This window comes from Nomascus leucogenys, chromosome 6 (assembly GCF_006542625.1).
Source record: "Nomascus leucogenys isolate Asia chromosome 6, Asia_NLE_v1, whole genome shotgun sequence".
Classification (NCBI taxonomy): Eukaryota; Metazoa; Chordata; class Mammalia; order Primates; family Hylobatidae; genus Nomascus; species Nomascus leucogenys.
Genome location: NC_044386.1, coordinates 45,352,450 through 45,372,560, shown reverse-complemented (window position 1 = coordinate 45,372,560; position 20,111 = coordinate 45,352,450). Strand labels below are relative to the sequence as shown.

The window sequence follows — 20,111 nt, the reverse complement described above, 5'->3', positions numbered from 1 at the left end:
GCCAACATGGTGAAACCCCATCTCTATTAAAATTCACAAAAATTAGCCAGACATGGTGTTGTGCGCCTGTGGTCCCAGCTACTAGGGAGGCTGAGGCAGGGGAACCGCATGAACCCTGGAGGCGGAGGTTGCAGTGAGCCGAGACTGTGCCACTGTGCTCCCACCTGGCGACAAAGCGAGACTCCATCTCAAAAAAAAAAAAAAAAAAAATATATATATATATATATATATATATATGTGTGTGTATATATATATGTGTATATATATATGTGTATATATATATGTGTATATATATATGTGTATATATATATATGTGTATATATATATGTGTATATATATATGTGTATATATATATATGTGTGTATATATATATGTGTATATATATATATATATATGTGTATATATATATATATATGTGTATATATATAGAGAGAGAGATTGCCAGTCAGTGATAGTCTTCTTTGGCAGCAATAATATACTTTTGCTTAGTATGATGTTTATTAAAGATTTCATTGGCAACATCTTTAGTTGCTAGTATAATTATCATTTCTTGAGGGCAAAAAAACATGAATGTAGTTTAACACTAAAAACAGACTTTTTTTTTAAAAAGCTAGTTTCTCTGTTAGCTAAAAAATGAACAAAACTGTTTAATTTTTCTGGTGCTTGTAACTGATAAGCTTTGCACACATAACACTGTTTCTATGCTTACCTGTTCAAATTTTACAGGTTTAAAATATAAGATGCTAAGAAGAGGGTTTGAGATTGGATCCTCAGAGACAAAATTAGGAAAAGGATAGGACTTTAAGAGAGTCTTTGGGAATTCAGAAATCAGAACAATCATTTTATAAAAAGAACATCAGGTTTAACTTTGCTTTTTGCTTCTGTAAGAACTGGCCATCCTTGAGAAGACTTTATTTGCTCATTCCTTATCAGTGTAAAAAGGACAGATTTCCTCTGTAGAAGAGTGGGGATGAGAGAGTGGATAGGATGTCCACTGGATACAAGTAACCCTAAGAAAGGCCACTGTAGTGAGGAGGCACAACTGAAGGATACCCTGGGGGAAGATTCCCAGAGCCATGGACTAGGAACCAGGGGTCATGGGCGAGTGAGAGGGAAGGCAGGACAAAGAGATTGGTTTTCTGTCCTCTCCTGTCACAAGAGGTCTTGAGTAAGACCTTATAATATGTTGGCAATCAGAAGAGGTGCTTGGGAGGAGAATGGAAAGGGAGCAAGTAGGACAAGGAGGAAGAAAACAAATCCTATCTCCCTCACCATTTTGCCCAGAGTCTCCATAACCACCCCCAAGCCATCTCTCAAATCCCAGATTGCTTACCCACTTCCCCTGGCTGCTCTTCTGAAACGTACCCTTACTTCATATTTCACACAAGCACAATATAACTTACCAATCGGTTTTCGTCAAACACTTCAAAAAGAAGCCGGTGCTGCTGAGGATGAACCTAGTAAGAAAAAGACAATCTTTATTTAAAAACAAGTAAACATCAACCCACGGATACTCAGAAATAAATGCTTAAAGATGCTGCCATTTGGTCGGGCGCGGTGGCTCATGCCTGTATTCCCAGCACTTTGGGAGGCCGAGGTGGGTGGATCGCCTGATGTCAGGAGTTCGAGACCAGCCTGGCCAACATAGTGAAACCTCGTCTCTACTAAAAATAAAAAAATGAGCCAGGTATGGTGGCACGTGCCTGTAGTCCCAGCTACTTGGGATGCTGAGGCAGGAGAATCGCTTCAACCTGGGAGGTGGCGATTGCAATGAGCCAAGATTGTGCCATTGCACTCCAGCCTGGGTGACATAGAGAGACTCCATCTCAAGAAAAACAAAACCAAACAAACAAAAAGATGTTGCCATTTGCTAATTCCGATTATTTGGAATGCATTTTTAAATTACATGAAATAAGAGCAGACTAGTCATGTGTCACTCATTTACTAGTAGTTTCACAACAACAACAAAGTGAATCTGGTTGTTTATTTTTCAGATTTTTCTAACAGAACGAAAGGAAGTAAAAGAAAATTTCAAAAGATTACTTAAATGTTTGCAAACGCTTATAAATACAGACTAGATTTTGACATCTTATGATCAGTTTTATTTACTTGCTTTTTATTTATCAGTTTAGAGCCACCCAAAGTGAACATTTATTTTTCAGAAACTAGTGTTGTGAATCCTTTTATTATTGACTTAATAAAAATACATGTTGCTTTTACTATATAAAGTACATAGCAGTCAAAAGTATACACTGCATTTTCACTTAAGGTTTAAATTTTATAGCACACGAATAAAAATTACAAGCAATATTTTATTTTTCAAAGCCAATGCTTTCATTCTTGTAGGAATGTTTTGATATCAAAATAAAAATCTATGTAACATCAAACAGAAAGGCAATCTTTAATACTTTTTTTGTACCAGAGTTTAAAATGAACAAAACATATTCATGTTTATGTTGATTTTTTGCCTACAATACATGTATTATATTGAACACTGAGATATCTTAAAACATTGGTGTACATGTCAAAAGTACTGATAGAAAAAAGTCCTATGCTTGTGACAAAGATATCTAGATACCTAACTCAGTGTCTACTTTTCCCTCTGAGAACATAATCCTAGTTTTACCTACAGCCATGTTCCCAGGCTCACCACAATACACACCTCTTGAGGAAACCATTAATTTTTGAAAACTGAAGTACAACACATATTCAGTGAAGTATAAAGTATACTAATGTTGTGATGAGGAAGAAAAAAGTACACTAATCTTAACTATACGGCCTGATAACTTTTTACATATACATATTGTATCAGACAGTATGTATATGTAAAAATACATATACATATGTATCATATACATATACAGTATGTAAAATACATATACATATACATATGTAAAAATACATATACATACTGTATATGTAAATGATATGTATATGATACATATGTATATGTATCAAACTCAGATAAAGATATTGAATACTCTGTTCTATTCTATATTTTTTTTTTGTGAATGGTGTTCTATGGAATTGTTTAACATGGAGACCCTGAATATGTCTGTCTAGAAATGTATCCCTTGTACCTAGGGGCAACCAATGAAGCCAACCTAGTGCCAGTCACTCCTCAGGACAGCTTTTCAGAGGTGGCTGACTCAGCTGGGAGAGATGTCCCTTTTGCCCCTTGCATTTATCTTTCCTGTCTGAAATGCGGTTAGGATAGCTGGCACTCCTTCAGCCATATTGTGACCATGGAGTAACTGAGGATAGACATGCCAAATATAAGGCTAGACAACGGGGGGATGGAAAAATAGTGTGAAGATGGCCGGATGTGCTGGTTCACACCTGTCATCCCAGCACTCCCAGGCTGAGGCAGGAGGATCACTTGAGCCCAGGAGTTGGAGACCAGCCTGGGCATCATAGGGAGACCATCTCTACAAAAATAACAAAAATTAGCTGGGCGTCATGGCACGCGACTATAGTCCCAGCTACTCAGGACGCTGAGGCACGAGAATTGTCTGAACCTGGGAGGCGGAGGTTGCAGTGAGCCGAGATCGTGCCACTACACCCCAGCCTAGATAACAGAGTGCCAACCTGTCCCCTCCCTTCCACCCCCCCCCCCAAAAAAAAGGGTGGGCATGGTGGCTCACGCCTGTAATCCCAGCACTTAAGGAGGCCAAGGCAGGCAGATCACTTGAGTTCAGGAGTCTGAAACCAGCCTGGCCAACAGGGTGAAACCCTGTCTCTACTAAAAATACAAAAGTTACCTGGGCGTGGCGGCAGGCACCTGTAATCCTAGCTAGTTGGGAGGCTGAGGCAGGAGAATCGCTTGAACCTGGGGGACAGAGGTTGCAGTGAACCAAGATCGTGCCACCGCACTGTCCAATCTGGGCAATGGAGTGAGACTACGTCTCAAAAGAAAAAAAAAGGAAAAGAAAAACAGTGTAAGACGATTTTTTTTCAAAGAAGATGTAGAAGAACTTTTGAGGAGATGTAACCGAGCTGAGACTTGAAAGATGGGAAGAATTTAAATGAGAAGGTATACAGAACATGCACAGCAAGGTCACATGAGAAAAGAAGGCATGGGGGCAGAATGAGCATGCTCTAAGGAAATGAGACTGACAAAGACTGACAAGATTCTTTTTTTTTTTTGAGACAGAGTCTCACTCTGTCACCCAGGCTGGAGTGAAGTGGCGCGATCACAGCTCAGTGCAACCAGGCTCAAGCAATCCTCCCACCTCAGCCTCCTGAGGGTCTACAGGCATGCACTACCATGCTCGGCTAATTTTAAAAAAATTTTTATAGAGACAAGGTCTCACTGTGTTGCCTAGGCTGATCTTGAACTCCTGGGCTCAAGTGATCCTCCCGTCATGGCCTCACAAGAATATTTTTGCATTAGACACTGGCAAGAAAAGTTTGGTTAGTTAGGGTAGAGCCAGGGTGGGGACACTGACATCCAGAAGAAGAGTTAAGACTTGATTGGTAGGGGGACCAAAGCAGTTTTAAAAGGAGAAATGACATAATTTATGTCACATCTGAAGATTATTTTGTCAGTGGTGCACAAAATGAATTGGACTGGAGAGAGACCCTGGTGTCTACAGGAGCTGGAGCCCTAGTAACTCAGGCAGGGAGTCAGCAGAGCTTTGCTCAGGATGGCTCCAGTGGGAGTAGGGAGGGAGACGGGGCTATAGAAACCATTTTGAGGAAAAACCTCCAAAGTATCAATGTCTATCAAAATATCTAGCAGACACTGCAGATGTTTAATGAATATTGCTAAGAAACTAATCTGCTGTCCTGGTTCAGACTGTAATTAATAGCTTGTAACAGGATTCACTACCTCAACTATCTTTTTTTTCCCCCCTAACTCTGTCACCCTGGCTGCAGTACAGTGGTGCAATCCCAACTCACTGCAACCTCCGTCTCCTGGGTTCAAGCGATTCTCCTGCCTCGACCTCCCAAGTAGCTGGGACTACAGGGGCATGCCACCAGGCCTGGCTAATTTTTGTATTTTTTTTAGTAGAGACAGGGTTTCACCATGTTGGCCAGGCTAGTCTCGAACCCCTGACCTCAGGTGATCCACCCACTTCGGCCTCCCAAAGTGCTGGGATTACAGGCGTGAGCCATCACCCCTGGCCTATCTTATCTTTTTAATCTATCTTTCCTACTGTAATCGGAGTGACTTACCTAGAAGACATTTAGGCCATCTTTACACCCTACTTAAAAGTTGTCCCCAATGGTCTAAATAACAAAATCCAAACGCCTGAGTATGGAACGACCCTTCATGATCTGAGTCCAATTTGCCTTTCTGGCCTTGTGTCCTACAGATGTCCCCCTGCCCAGCCAAATATACATCTACCCTATACTGTAATCACACTGGAAACTCACTACTAATTGCTTCTTACATTTTCTGATTTGTACTTCTGTGCATGTTAAGGTCTATCCACTTGCAACACCTTCTCCACTCTACACGTCTACATTGTGCTCATCATTCAAGCCCAGCTCAAATGCCAGCCTGTCCCTAGAGCCTGACCTCCCTATTCACCACTACTCCTCTGTTTTCAAAGTAGTTGATCAGATTTACTACATTTTTTCCTTTTATTAAAGTTAATTTGGCATATGTGTGATATCTCCCTACTGAGTTATAAACACCACAAATGACTTATTCATGTTGCTTTTTGTATTTCAGAAGCACATAATAAATTCAAAAATATAGTTTAAAATGTGTAGTGAGAATACTAATTAAAAATACTAATTAAAACATGAACATAAATAGCTATCTTCTCTCTTGGGAGATTCTATTTAAATCGTAGGCAATAGTTTGTAAAAGATACAAAACCATTACAGCAAAGAAGATGAGAGGGCCATCAGCAGCTGAGCAATTTCAACAGTTACCTAGCAGACAGATGAAGCAGGGATGGAAGTGATGATGGAGGGCAGAGGAAGCTGAAAACCACCAAAAGAACCGAGTGTCAAAGCAACAGGGGCAACTGCCCTAATGACAGAATGTCTCAAATACCACCTTAGCCTCTGGATGGTACATGTACACACACGCACGAGCACGCGCACACACACACCCTCTTATTAGAGATTTTCTCTTTATGTCTGATTTCAGGAGGAGATTTAATGAAAATATAAGCATCAGATTTTTTTCCTGTTTTAAAAAAATTATTTTAGTTTTGGCAGTACACGTACAAATTGGTTCTATAGATAAGCTGTGTGTTATGGGGTTTTTTTGTACATATTGTTTCATCCCAGGTAATAAGCATAGTACCCAACAGGTAGCTTTTCTATCCTCACCCTCCTCCTGTCCTCTACCCTCAAGCAGGACGCGGTGTCTATTGTCCCCTTCTTTGTATCCATGTGTACTCATGTTTAACTTCCACTTATAAGTGAGAACATGTGGTGGTTGGTTTTCTGTTCCTGTAAGCATCAGTTTTAATATATAAAATATAAATGGTAACTAAAAATGTAACATATAATTGTTAAATGTTTATGCATTTTACCTAGAGAAACAACAGATGATTTTTCTATTTTATCACTGTTAAGTATGATAGATTACCAGAGATCATAAACGTACAAATTAGAAAAACTGTCCTCAAAGGAAAAAGAGATAATTTAGGAAACAAAAGAAAAGAGTTTTAAAAACTATAAGGAGTGTCCTTAGAAACATTTAGGAATGTCTTGCATGCATAAAACAAAAACAAGATACTAAAAAAGGGAACTGGAAAACAAAAAAGAAGTGCTGGAATGAAAAATGACTGTTGAATTAAAATAGAAGTGCTTTAAGAAAAATTTGTGGAAATCTCCCCAAAGGTAAAATAAAAAGCTAAGTTGAAGGGAAATGAGTGAAAATAAAAAAGAGGATTTTCTGAACAGATTCAGTGAAAGAATTAACCCCTAATGCCCTAAAAAAGAGGCTGGGCAAATTATGGCTTGTGTGCTAAATCCAGCCAGCCATCTACTTTTTAATTTAATGGCTCACAAGATAAGAATATTTTTTATATTTTTAAATGGCTACATTTCAGATAGATATATAAATACCTACACCATAGCCTTGATTTTGCCTCCTAACCTACAACACCGAAAATATTTACTATCTGTCCCTTTAAGAAAAAGTTCACTGACCCTTGTCCTAGACAATCACTGTATGTTATCTATTAATTTCTCTCATGTATCTAGAATGGTACTGGTTAAGACCAGCCTTGGAAGATGTGAGAAAAAAGTTACTCAAACCATTTGCTGAGTCTGTGGTTCACGTGAGGAATTCTGATTGAGAAGAACAGAAAATCACTCTAGGTGACCTTCCATTCAACTAGTTGGAATCCCCAAATGATAATACAAACAGAGGGAAGAAAATTATTACAGAAATTATTCACACAATTTCCAGAGTTGAAGAGAAACAGTATTCATTAGACTGAAATGCTTACTGATATGGTTTGACTGTGTCCTTACCCAAATCTCACCTGAATTGTAAGAATCCCCATGTGTCAACGCCAGGGCCAGGTGGAGATAACTGAATCATGGGGGTGGTTTCCCCCATACTGTTCTCCTGGTAATGAATAAGTCTCAGGAGATCTGATGGTTTTAAAAATGAGAGTTTTCCCTGCACACACTCTCTTGCCTGCTACCATGTATGATATGCCTTTGCTTCTCCTTTGCCTTCCGCCATGATTGTGAGGCCTCCCCAGCCATGTGGAACTGTGAGCCCATTAAACCTCTTTCCTTTATAAATTATCCAGTCTTGGGTACACCTTTACTAGCAGCATCAGAATGGACTAATCTACTTACCAAAGGCCAAACACAATGGATTTTAAAAACTGTACATACAAGGCATATCACTGTGAAATTTTAAAACACTGGCATAAAGATAATTATTAAAATTTTTCAGAGAAAGAGAAGAGGGAGAAAAAAGGAACAAGTATCTCTTTCAACAGGAATACAACATACAATTGTAAAAGATAATAAAGCAATGTCTTCAAATTTATGTTCACCCAAGAATCCTATGAATGGCCAAACATAAGTTGGCTGTTTATTCATCTATCACAGTTGGAAATCAACTTGGAACATGCATGCATGAGCTTTTTAATAATATGGGAAATATGATCAGAGTAACAAACAGAAAGAGTTAAAAAGTGGGTAGCAGGAATAGGAGGGAGGACAGAGCACCAGAATTTGTTGTTTTTCATTATAAGCCCTTTTATACTATCTCATTTTAAAACTATGTGCAAATTCTTTCACAAGATTTTTTAAATTTATTGAAGATAGAAGTAAAACTATGCTCACAAAAAATAGAGTTTATAAGATGATATTTTAAGGAGAGGCAAAAGCAGAAAAAAATAAAAATATCAGTGACAGACTTATTGAAAAAAAGGATAACTATGTTCATCTATAAATGCATAAAACAACAGAGGAACAAAGTTGCCAAAAAAGTATCCAATTTTCCAAAAAGAACAAAGGTGTTGATAAGTGTATGATTCTATTGTGTTCATAAAGAAACTGAAGCAATATTCCTGAAAATTCTGCCAGTGGTTATGGGAACAAACAACACAGGTACATCTTTAAAACAGCCTTACTAGCTATAATTCACATAGCATACACTCATCCCTTTGAAGTATACAATTCAATGGTTTTTAATATATTCAGAGAATGTGCAACCATCACCACAATTTTAGAACATTTTTACCATTACAAAATGAAACCTTGTGTCTTTTAACAGATACTCCCCATTTTCCCTCGACCTTCCCAGGAAACCACTAATCTACTTTCTGTCTCCATAGATTTGCCTATCCTGGACATTTCATGTAAGTGGATTCATACGATACAGGGTCTTTTGTAACTGGCTTCTGATATGGTTTGACTGTGTCCCCACCCAAATCTCATCTTGAATTATAGTTCACATAATCCCTATGTGTAGTGGGAGGGACCTGGTGGGAGGTAATTTAATCATGGGGGCGGTTACCTTCATGCTGTTTTTGTGATACTGAGTGAGTTCTAATAAGATCTGATGGCTTGACCCGCATTGCCAAGACAATCCTAAGCCAAAAGAACAAAGCTGGAGGCATCATGCTACCTGACTTCGAACTATACTACAAGCCTACAGTAACCAAAACAGCATGGTACTGGTACCAAAACAGAGATATAGACCAATGGAACAGAATAGAGCCCTCGGAAATAATACCACACATCTACAACCATGTGATCTTTGACAAACCTGACAAAAACAAGAAACGAGGAAAGGATTCCCTATTTAATAAATGGTGCTGGGAAAACTGGCTAGCCATAGGTAGAAAGCTGAAACTGGATCCCTTCCTTACACCTTATATGAAAATTAATTCAAGATGGATTAAGACTTAAATGTTAGACCTAAAACCATAAAAACACTAGAAGAAAACCTAGGCAATACCATTCAGGCCATAGGCATGGGGAAGGACTTCATGACTAAAACACCAAAAGCAATGGCAACAAAAGCCAAAACTGACAAATGGGATCTAATTAAACTAAAGAGCTTCTGTACAGCAAAAGAAACTACCATCAGAGCAAACAGGCAACCTACAGAATGGGAGAAAATTTTTACAATCTACCCATTTGACAAAGGGCTAATATCCAAAATCTACAAAGAACTTAAACAAATTTACAAGAAAAAAAATCAAACAACCCCATCAAAAAGTGGGCAAAGGATATGCACGGACACTTCTCAAAAGAAGACATATGTGCCGCCAAAAGACACACGAAAAAATTCTCATCATCACTGGCCATCACAGAATTTGCATAAATGCAAATCAAAACCACAATGAGATACCATCTAACACCAGTTAGAATGGCGATCATTAAAAAGTCAGGAAACAACAGGTGCTGGAGAGGATGCAGAGAAATAGTAACACTTTTACACTGTTGGTGGGACTGTAAACTAGTTCAGCCATTGTGGAAGACAGTGTGGCGATTCCTCAAGGATCTTGAACAAGAAATACCATTTGACCCAGCCATCCCATTACTGGGTATATACCCAAAGGATTATAAATCATGCTGCTATAAAGACACATGCACACGTATGTTTATTGTAGCACTATTCACAATAGCAAAGACTTGGAACCAACCCAAATGTCCATCAATGATAGACTGGATTAAGAAAATGTGGCAGATATACACCATGGAATACTATGCCTCCATAAAAAAGGATGAGTTAATGTCCTTTGTAGGGAGATGAAGCTAGAAACCATCATTCTGAGCAAACTATCACAGGGACAGAAAACCAAACACCGCATGTTCTCATTCACAGGTGGGAATTGAATAATGAGAACACTTGGACACAGGAAGGGGAACATCACACACTGGGGCCTGTCGTGGGGTGGGGGGAGGGGGGAGTGGGGAGGGGGAAGGGATAGCATTAGGAGATATACCTAACGTAAATGACGAGTTAATGGGTGCAGCACAGCAACATGGCACATGTGTACATATGTAACAAACCTGCACATTGTGCACATGTACCCTAGAACTTAAAGTATATTAAAAAAAAGATCTGATGGCTTTATAAGGGGTTTTCCACCTTTTTCTTGACACTTCTACTTGCTGCTGCCATGTGAAGAGGGATGTGTTTGCTTCCCCTTCCGCCATGATTGTAAGTTTTCTGAGGCCTTCCCAGCCATGCTAAACTGTGAGTCAATTAAAACTTTTTCCTTTATAAATTACACAGTCTTGGCTAGAGGCAGTGGGTCACACCTGCAATCCCAGCACTTTGGGAGGTCGAGGTGGGCAGATCACCTGAGGTCAGGAGTTTGAGACCATTCTGGCCAACATGGTGAAACCCCGTCTCTACTAAAATACAAAATTAGCTGGGTGTGGTGGCACACGCCTGTAATCCCAGCTACTTGGGAGGCTGAGACAGGAGAATTGCTTGAACCCAGGAGGCAGAGGTTGCAGTGAGCCGAAATTGCACCACTGCACTCCAGCCTGGGCAACAAGAGTGAAACTCTGTCTCAAAATAATAATAATAATGATAATTAAAAAAAATTACCCAGTCTCAGGCATATCTTATGAACAGTGTGAGAATGGGCTAATACAGCTTCTTTCACTTAGTATAATGATTTCAAGGTTCATCCAAGTTGTAACTTGTATCAATACTTCATTCCTTTTTATTGATGAATGATATTTCATTATATGTGTATATCTCATTTTGTTATCAGTTGATGGATATTTGTGCTGTTTCTAATTTTTGACTATTATGAATAATGCTGCTATGAACATTGGTACACAAGTTTTCTGTGCATTTAAGAACATTGTAAAAAGTTAAATAAATTAGACAAGTATTTTCATAAGCATAAAACAATATATGAATAGAAAGTATTCCGGCATTTTAATTTAAATGTTTTATGTCTTTCCACTTTATTTCTTTATGCAAATAGTTATCTCTAATCAACAAATATAAAAATAAGCTGTAGATACACAGCCAGGGAGAAAAAACCCAAACAGTAAAAAAGGATATATAGTAAATTATAAATCTCTGTCTTACCTTTGTCCCACCCCCAGAGCAAATACAGTAAACAGTTTCTTAGGTCCTTCCAGAATTATTTTCTAAACATATCAGCATATAAGAAATTTTATTATTATTAAAATTTATTGTATTAAAAATTTTTCTGGTTTTACACAAATAGTATATTCCTATATACAATGTTCTGCTTTTTTTTTTTTTTTTGAGATGGAGTCTCACTCTATTGCCCAGGCTGGAGTGCAGTGGCACAATATCGGCTCATTGCAACCTCTGCCTCCCAGGTTCAAGTGATTCTCCTGCCTCAGCCTCCCAAGTAGCTGTAATTAGAGGCACCCACCACCATGCCTGGCTAATTTTGTATTTTTAGTAGAGATGGGGTTTCACCATGTTGGCCAGACTGGTTTTGAACTCCTGGCCTCAGGTGATCCACCTGCCTTGGCCTCCCAAAGTAGTGGGATTACAGGCATGAGCCACCATGCCTGGCCTTGTTCTGCATTTTTCTTGCTTCATTTAATATAATCTGAAATGAATTATCTATAACAACATATAAACCTGCCTCTTTTTAAACAGCAGATTAGGATTTCATTGTATGAATGTATCATAATTTACTTACTGCTCCACTGATGGGGTGTCCTGCCTTCTTCCTAGCTAAAAGAATTATAATTTTATTCAAATATTGGGTGACTATGTATGTCAGAGACAGACAGCAACTCCTCTCTCCCAGGGGCTGAATTTTGATTCCTTTAAGCCTTAGGCTAACACCATTTTCCTCACCAACAATGGGGTAGGAAATATGCACATTACACAATTCTGGCCCAAGAGAAAAAGATCCAAAGTCTTCTGGAGGGTCTTCTGGAAAAAGGTTTTTTACTTTTTTAAAGGGATACTCAGCAAAGGCCGGGCGCGGTGGCTCATGCCTGTAATCCTAGCACTTTGGGAGGCTGAGGTGGGCGGATCATGAGGTCAGGAGATCGAGACCATCCTGGCTAACACAGTGAAACCCTGTCTCTACTAAAACTACAAAAAATTAGCCAAGCGTGGTGGCATGCGCCTATAGTCCCAGCTACTCGGGAGGCTGAGGGAGGAGAATCGTTTGAATTCGGGAGGCAGAGGTTGCAGTGAGTTGAGATCGTGCCACTACACTCCAGCCTGGGCGACAGAGTGAGACTCTGTTTCAAAAAAAAGAAAAAAAAAAAAGATACTCAGCCAAAAGCTCTCCCTTTTCAGCCTCTAGACATCATCATGTCTTTGGAACTGCTATAAGTATCTGTGACCACAGAGAAAAAGCCAAGAGAATTCCAGAGAAGCTGGGTCAAGCATGACTTCTTTCACCTGCTGCAATGACCAACCTTCTTCTATGCTTCTTATGATTAAAGCTAACCAGTGTGCTTATTGTGAAGGCGGTTTTCATTGCTATTTCAAGTCTATAACTTGAAGCTGAAAGCATCCTAAATGATAACTTTGTCAGAGGGGTCCCTCCTAAACCTCCTAGGCTAAGTGATCCCCCCATCCCTGTATTTACTCTCCGGTACCATTGTTTTCCCTTCCATAAAGCTCAGCACACTGGTAATAATTTTGAGTTACCTGTTCACACTGGTCCATACTAGACAGTAAGTTTCATTGAAGGCAGGGACTGTGGCCATCTCATTAACAATCATAGCAAAGTGCCTGAGAAATAGGTATAGAAAAATATCACGCCAAATTTGTGTGCATATGTAGGTAAGTTTTTTCCCCCTATCCATAAAAATACAAAAGAAAAAAAACCACATAGGAAATCCCAGAAGAGCATATTATCAGTGGTGGTTTATCGAGATGAAATTATGGCTGATTTTCATTTCTCTTTTTGTTAAAAAAATCTATCTTGTATAAGTTACATTACTTCTATAACATAATATAAACATACACCTGCATATATATACATTACATAAATCTAATATATTGAGTATAAATGCTAAAAATATACACAGAGCACCTGCAGAATGTAGGAAACGGGGTGAGGCTTTTTCAGATGCCCATGCACAATTCTCATGCACGGAGTAAATAACATGTGCATTGCACCTAATGTGTTGCACTTTTTTCCCTCTAAACATGTGAAGTGTAGATTTTAATTAAAATTTGCTATTTTTTTTCCTTTTTTTTTTTTTTTTTTTTGAGACGGCGTTTCACTCTTGTCGCCCAGGCTGGAGCACAATGGTGTGAACTTGGCTCACTGCAACCTCTCCCTCCCAGGTTCAAGTGATTCTCCTGCCTCAGCCTCTTGAGTAGCTGGGATTACAGGCATGCGCCATGATGCCCAGCTAATTTTTGTATTTTTAGCAGAGATGAGGTTTCACCATATTGGCCAGGCTGGTCTTGAACTCCTGACCTCAGGCAATCCACCCTCCTCGGCCTCCCAAAGCACTGGGAATACAGGCATGACCGCTGCGCCTGGCCATAATTTGCTATTGAATACTAACTTCAACTTGGAGTTTCCCGTTTGTGTTGTCAATAACAGTTTTTCACAAAAACTTTTTTTGAACTTCATGTTTTCTCAAAGATATAAAGCTGCCTTCAACTTCTGACCACAATTTCCATTTGGCCGAATGCCCAAGAACCAAGGTTTTGCTGTAATATGTTATCTCAACAGACATTTTTATGGCGAATACATTCAGTTGAAAACATTCTGGGATATATAAAAATGATGATATAAATGACAAAGAGGAAAATAGAGGACCACACATCATAATGTCCTTTGTACAGAAGATATTTCACCATACGTTTTCAGTTTTTTTCTAAGCATAGTGAATTAGCATTGATCCACACAAATTTATATAGTTATCCTTATAATAAAATAGCAGAATTTCTAATTGAAACAAATGTGCAGCCTATGATCCCAAAAATGAAGTAAATATTTGGTAAATGTTACTAGCTAAAACATTTGGTAATAGTGAAGTTATAGAAAATGAAATAAAAAATAAGGAAATGGCAGTAGAGTCCTAATCCTGATTTGTCAATTACAAATAGCCTTCTTTCAAGACAAAAATAAATGGAAAGACACCCTGTGTTCATGGATTGGAAGAACTTAATATTGTTAAAATGTCCATACTATCCAAAGTAATCTACAAATTCAATGCCGCATCCATCAAAATCCCAATGGTACTTTTTAAAGAAATAGAACAAATAATCCTAAAATTCATATAGAACTACAAAAGACCCTGCATCTTGAGAAAGAAGAACAAAGCTAGAGGCATAATAGTTCCTGATTTCCAAATATATCACAAATCTACAGTAATTAAAACAGTATGATACAGGAATTAAGACAGACAGAGACCGATGAAATAGCTCAAAAACAAACCTGAGAAATACAGTCCACTGATCTTTGACTCAGGTGCCAAGCATACACAAAGGGGAAAGGACAGTCTCTTCAACAAATGGTGGCCAGGTGCATTGGCTCATGCCTGTAATCCTAGCACTTTGGGAGGCCGAGGTGGGCAGATCATGAAGTCAAGAGATGGAGACCATCCTGGTCAACGTGGTGAAACCCTGTCTCTACTGAAAATACAAAAATTAGCTAGGCATAGTGGCATGTGCCTGTAGTCCCAACTACTCAGGAGGCTGAGGAAGGAGAATCATTTGAACCTGGGAGGTGGTGGTTGCAGTGAGCTGAGATCGTGCCACTGCATTCCAGCGAGACTCTGAAAACAAAACAAAACAAAAAACAAAACAAAAAAACAACAAATGGCTTGGGAAAACTGGATATCCATATGCAAAAGAAAGAAATTGATCCTTATCGTAAAACAAACACAAAAATCAACTCAAAATGAATTAAAGACATAAATAAGACTCGACACTGTAAAACCCGTAGAAGAAAACAGAGAAGAAGCTTCTTGACTTTGGTCTTGACAATGACAATGATTTTTTGGGTGACACCAAAAACACAGGCAATGAAAGCAAAAACTGACAAGTGCGGCTACATTTAACTAAAAAGCTATATGACAAAAGAAACAATCAACAAAGTGAAAAGGCACCCTACAAAATGGGAAAAATATTTGCAGACCATGTATAAGATAAAGAGTTGATCTCCAAACTTCAAAATTACATACAAAAGGAACTCCCATAACCCAACAGTAAAAAAAAAAACAAGCATCCACAACAACAACAATAACAAAATAAACTCCCACGCACAGTGGCTCATGCCTGTGATCTCAGCACTTTAGGAGGGCAAGGCAGGAGGATCATTTGAATCCAGGAGTCTGAGACCAGCCTGGGCAAAACAGTGAGTCACTACAAAAAAAAAAAAATTAAAAACAGCGGTGCGTGATGGTGTGCACTTGTGTTTGCAGCTACTAGAGAGGCTAAGGTGGGGGGTCATTTCAGCCTAGAAGGTTGAGGCTGCAATAAGCCATGATTGTGCCACTGCACTCCAACCTGGGTAACAGAGTGAGACCCTGTCTCAAAAACAACAACAACAACAACAAACAAACAAACAAAAAAACCCACCACCAACAATAATATGGTTTGGCTCTGTTCCCCACCCAAATCTCATCTCGATCCGTAATCCCCACGTGTCAAGGGAGGGACCTGGTGGGAGGTGATTGGATCACGGGGGCAGTTTCCCCCATGCTGTTCTCATGACAGTGAGTTCGTTCTCTGGAGATCTGACAGTTTTACAAAGGGTTCCTCCCCCTTCACTTTCTCTTCTCTCTCCTACCATCTTGTGGAGAAGGTGCCTGCTTCCTGCTCATCTTCTGCCATGACTGTAAGTTTCCTGAGGCCTCCCCAGCCATGTGGAACTGTGAGTCAGTTAAATCTCCTTTGTTTATAAATTACCCAGTCTCAGGTAGTATCTTTATCATAGTGTGAAAATGGACTAATACAAACAACAAAGAACCTAATTTAAAAAATGAACTAAGGACCTGAACAGACATTTCTCCAAAGAAGACAAACAAATGGCCCACTATGTAAAAACGTGCTCAAAAATCACTTATCATCAGGGAGATGCAAATCAAAACCACAGCTGTTAGGATGACTATTACAAAAATTTTTAGATTTTTTTAGGTAACAAGTTTTGGTGAAGATGTGGAGAAATTGGAATCCCTGCACAAGTTGGTAGCAATGTAAAATGCTCCAGCCTCTATAGAAAACAGTACAGCCTCTATAGAAAACAGTACAGCCTCTATAGAAAACAGTATAAAGGTTCCTCAAAAAATTAAAAAATAGAACTACCGGATCATCCAGCAATCCCACTTCTAGGTATGTAGCCAGAGGAAATAAAATCACTGCAATTACAGTTATGTACCCTCCCACGTTCATTACAGCATTATTCACAGTAGCCAAGATATGGAAATAATCTGAATACCCACTGAAGGATACATTAAGAAAATGTGACATATACATACAATAGAATATTATTCAGCCTTCAAAAAGGAAACCCTGCCATTTCCAACAAAATGGATGAACCTTGAGGACATTACCCTAGGTGAAATAAGCTAGTCCCAGAAGAACAAATACTGATGATCTTACTCACAAAAAGTATCTAAAATAGTCAAATTCATAGAAGCAGAGAATAGAATGGTGGTTTAATACTAAATTATACACCAAAACCTTTGTGAAGAGGGTACATATCAAGTGTTCTTACCACAAAAAAGAGGGTAACAGGAAGAAACTTTTGGAGGTGATGGATATGTTTATGACTTTGACTGTGGTGATGGTTTCACAGCTGTATGCGTATGTTTAAACCTATCAAACTGTATGTATTAAATATGTGCAGGCTTTTTCTATATGAACTATACCCCCAATAAATCAGTTAAAATGTTGTTTAAATGGCTTATTTTTCTCATTAACATCTCTAATTCCAAAGTAGTCCTTCCTCCCTCTCTCCCTCCTTCCTCCTTCCCTCCTCCCCCTTCTCTCTCTCTCTCTCTGTCTCTCTGTCTCTCTGTCTCTCTCTGTCGCTTTCTTTTGGGACTACGTCTCACTATGTTGCCCACGGTATCCTCGAATTCCTTGACTCAGAGTGTTCTCTCCCATGTCAGCCTCCCAAGTAGCTGAACTATAGGTGTGTGCCACCATGCCTTGTGAAGAGGGTCGTTTTTTTGGTAGAGATGGGGTCTCACTATGTTGCTCAGGATGATCTTAAACTTTTGGGGGGCCCACCCTGGCCTCTCAAAGTGCTGGTATTACAGGCATGAGCCACCATGCCAGGCCAAATATTCTTTCTAATAGGAGAATAAGATCATCAAAAAGAATGGCAATATTTTTAAATTATAAACACCTTAAATTCTTTAAAATAAAAAATAAATTATAACATTAATTCCTCTAACAGATATCCATATTTTCTGTTTCTACTTATATTGGTTTTAGTATATTTTGGCTTATAAGAATTTATCTATCTAAACTAAGTTGTTAAAATTACAGGCACAAAATTAGTTACAGTATTACCTTTTAAAAAGTATCTGTAGGTTCCCTCCTCTGATTCCTAATATTGGTCATCCGAGTACTCTCTCTGTCTCTCTCATATAAGGCCAGCTGTTGTATATCAATTTCATTAATTTTTTTGAAGATCCATCTTTGGTTTTATTTATTTTCTCTACTTTTTGTCCATTTTCTTGTCCATTGCTTTCCACTCTTATTTCCTTCCTTCTTTTTCTTTAAAGAACTTAAGGTGGAAGCTTAGATCATTGATTTTGAATATTTCTTCATTTATATACAAGTATTTAAAGATATAAATTAATCTCTAAGCACTGAATTAGCTTCATCCCACATTTTGGTATGTTATGCTTTAACAATCAATCAGTAAAAATGCTTTTTAATTTCCCTTATATATTCTTTTTTGATCCATGGCTTATTCAAAAGAAACTGTTTAATTTCTAAACATTTGTGATATACATACGTGTGTTACTGAATTGTAACTTAAATCTGTTGTGATCAGAGAACATATCCTATTAAATTTCTTTTTTTTTTTTTTTTTTTTTGAGACAGAGTCTCACTCTGTCACCCAGGCTGGAGTTCAGCAGCACGATTTCAGCTCACTGCAACCTCCGCCTCCCAGGTTCAAGTGATTCTCGTGCCCAGTCTCCCAAGTAGCTGGTATTACAGGTACGCACCATCACACCCAGCTAATTTTTGTATATTTTTTTTTCTTTAGTAGAGGCAGAGTTTCATCATGTTGGTCAGGCTTGTCTCAAACTCCTGACCTCAAGTGATCTGCCTGTATCGACTTCCCAAAGTGCGTGGATTATTGGCGTGAGCCATTGCGCCCAGCCAATCCTGTTGAATTTCAATCCTTTTAAGTGTATTGAAACTTGGTTTATGGTCCAATATGTGGTCTATCTCGGTAAATGTTCCATGGGCATATAAAAAGAATATACACTTGGGTATTAGCTGTAGCGTACTATACGTGTCAAACAGGTTAACACGATTGGTAGTGTTGTTCCAATCATCTATATGTTTACTAATTTTTTTTGTCTAGTTGTTATATCAGTTACTAGAAGTGATAAAATCAACTATTGTGGATTTGTTTATTTATTTAGTTTGTCAATTTTGACTTTGTAATTTTAAAGATTTATTACTAGGTCCATACACATTTCAGATTGTATGTTTTCTTGTTGAATTCACTCTTTATAATCATGAAATGCCCTTTTTATCTCTGGCAATACTGTCCTGAAGTCTAATTTGGCTAATGTTAATACAACCATTAGCATATTTTTTCTGGTGTTTGTATGGTATCTCATATGGTTTGGAATTATGTCTCTGCCCAAATCTCTGTCAAATTGTAATCCCTCATGTTGGAGGAGGGGCCAGATGGGAGGTGACCGGATCACGGAGGCAGACTTCCCCCTTGCTGCTCTGGTGACAGTAAGTGACTTCCTATGAGATTTGGTTGCTTAAAAGTGTGTAGTACTTCCCCCTTCATTCTCCTCCTCCTTCTCTGGCCATGTTAGATGAGCCTGCTTCCCCTTCACCTTCTGTCATAATTGTTAAGTTTCCTGAGGCCTCCTCAGCCAGGCTTCCTGTACAGCCTGTGGAGCTGTGAGTCAATTACACCCGTTTCTTTATAAACTGCTCAGTCTCAGGTAGTTCTTTATAGGAATGCAAGAACAAACTAATACAGAAAATTGGTAATGGGAAGTCGGGCATTGCTATACAGATACCTGAAAATGTGGGAGCAAGTTTAGAAGTGGGTAATGGACAGAGGTTGAAACAGTTTGGACAGATCAGAAGAAGAAAGGAGGATGATAGAAAGATAGAACTTCCTAAAGACTTGTTGAATGGTTGTGACCAAAATGCTGATAGTGATATGGACAGGAAAGTCCAGGCTGAGGTGGTCTTGAAGATGAGGAATCTTTTGGGAACTGAAATAAAGGTCCCTCTTGCTATGCTTCTGCAAAGAGACTGGCAGCATTGTGCCCCCGCTCTAGAAATCTGTGGAACTGTGAACTTGAAAGAGATGATTTAGGGTATCTGGCAGAAGAAATTTCTAAGCAGCAAAGTGTTCAAGAAGTGACCTGGCTGCTTCTAACCATATGCTTATATGCATTCACAGAAATGATCTGAAACTGGAACTTATATTTAAAAGGAAAGCAGAGCATAAAAGTTTGGAATATGTGCAGCCTGATCATGTGGTAGAAAAGAAAGCCCCATTTTGTGGGGA

General features: G+C 38.7%; 1 protein-coding gene across 1 annotated transcript in view; it reads right to left on the bottom strand.

Annotated features, from left to right (window-relative positions):
- The window catches only part of NEDD4 (NEDD4 E3 ubiquitin protein ligase), a 165,593-nt gene that overhangs the window by 96,558 nt on the left and 48,924 nt on the right, over positions 1–20,111 (bottom strand). The window contains exon 5 of the mRNA XM_003266957.4: positions 1,404–1,457. Coding sequence (XP_003267005.1) covers positions 1,404–1,457 — 54 coding nt within the window. The remainder of the gene's footprint in view (positions 1–1,403; positions 1,458–20,111) is intronic.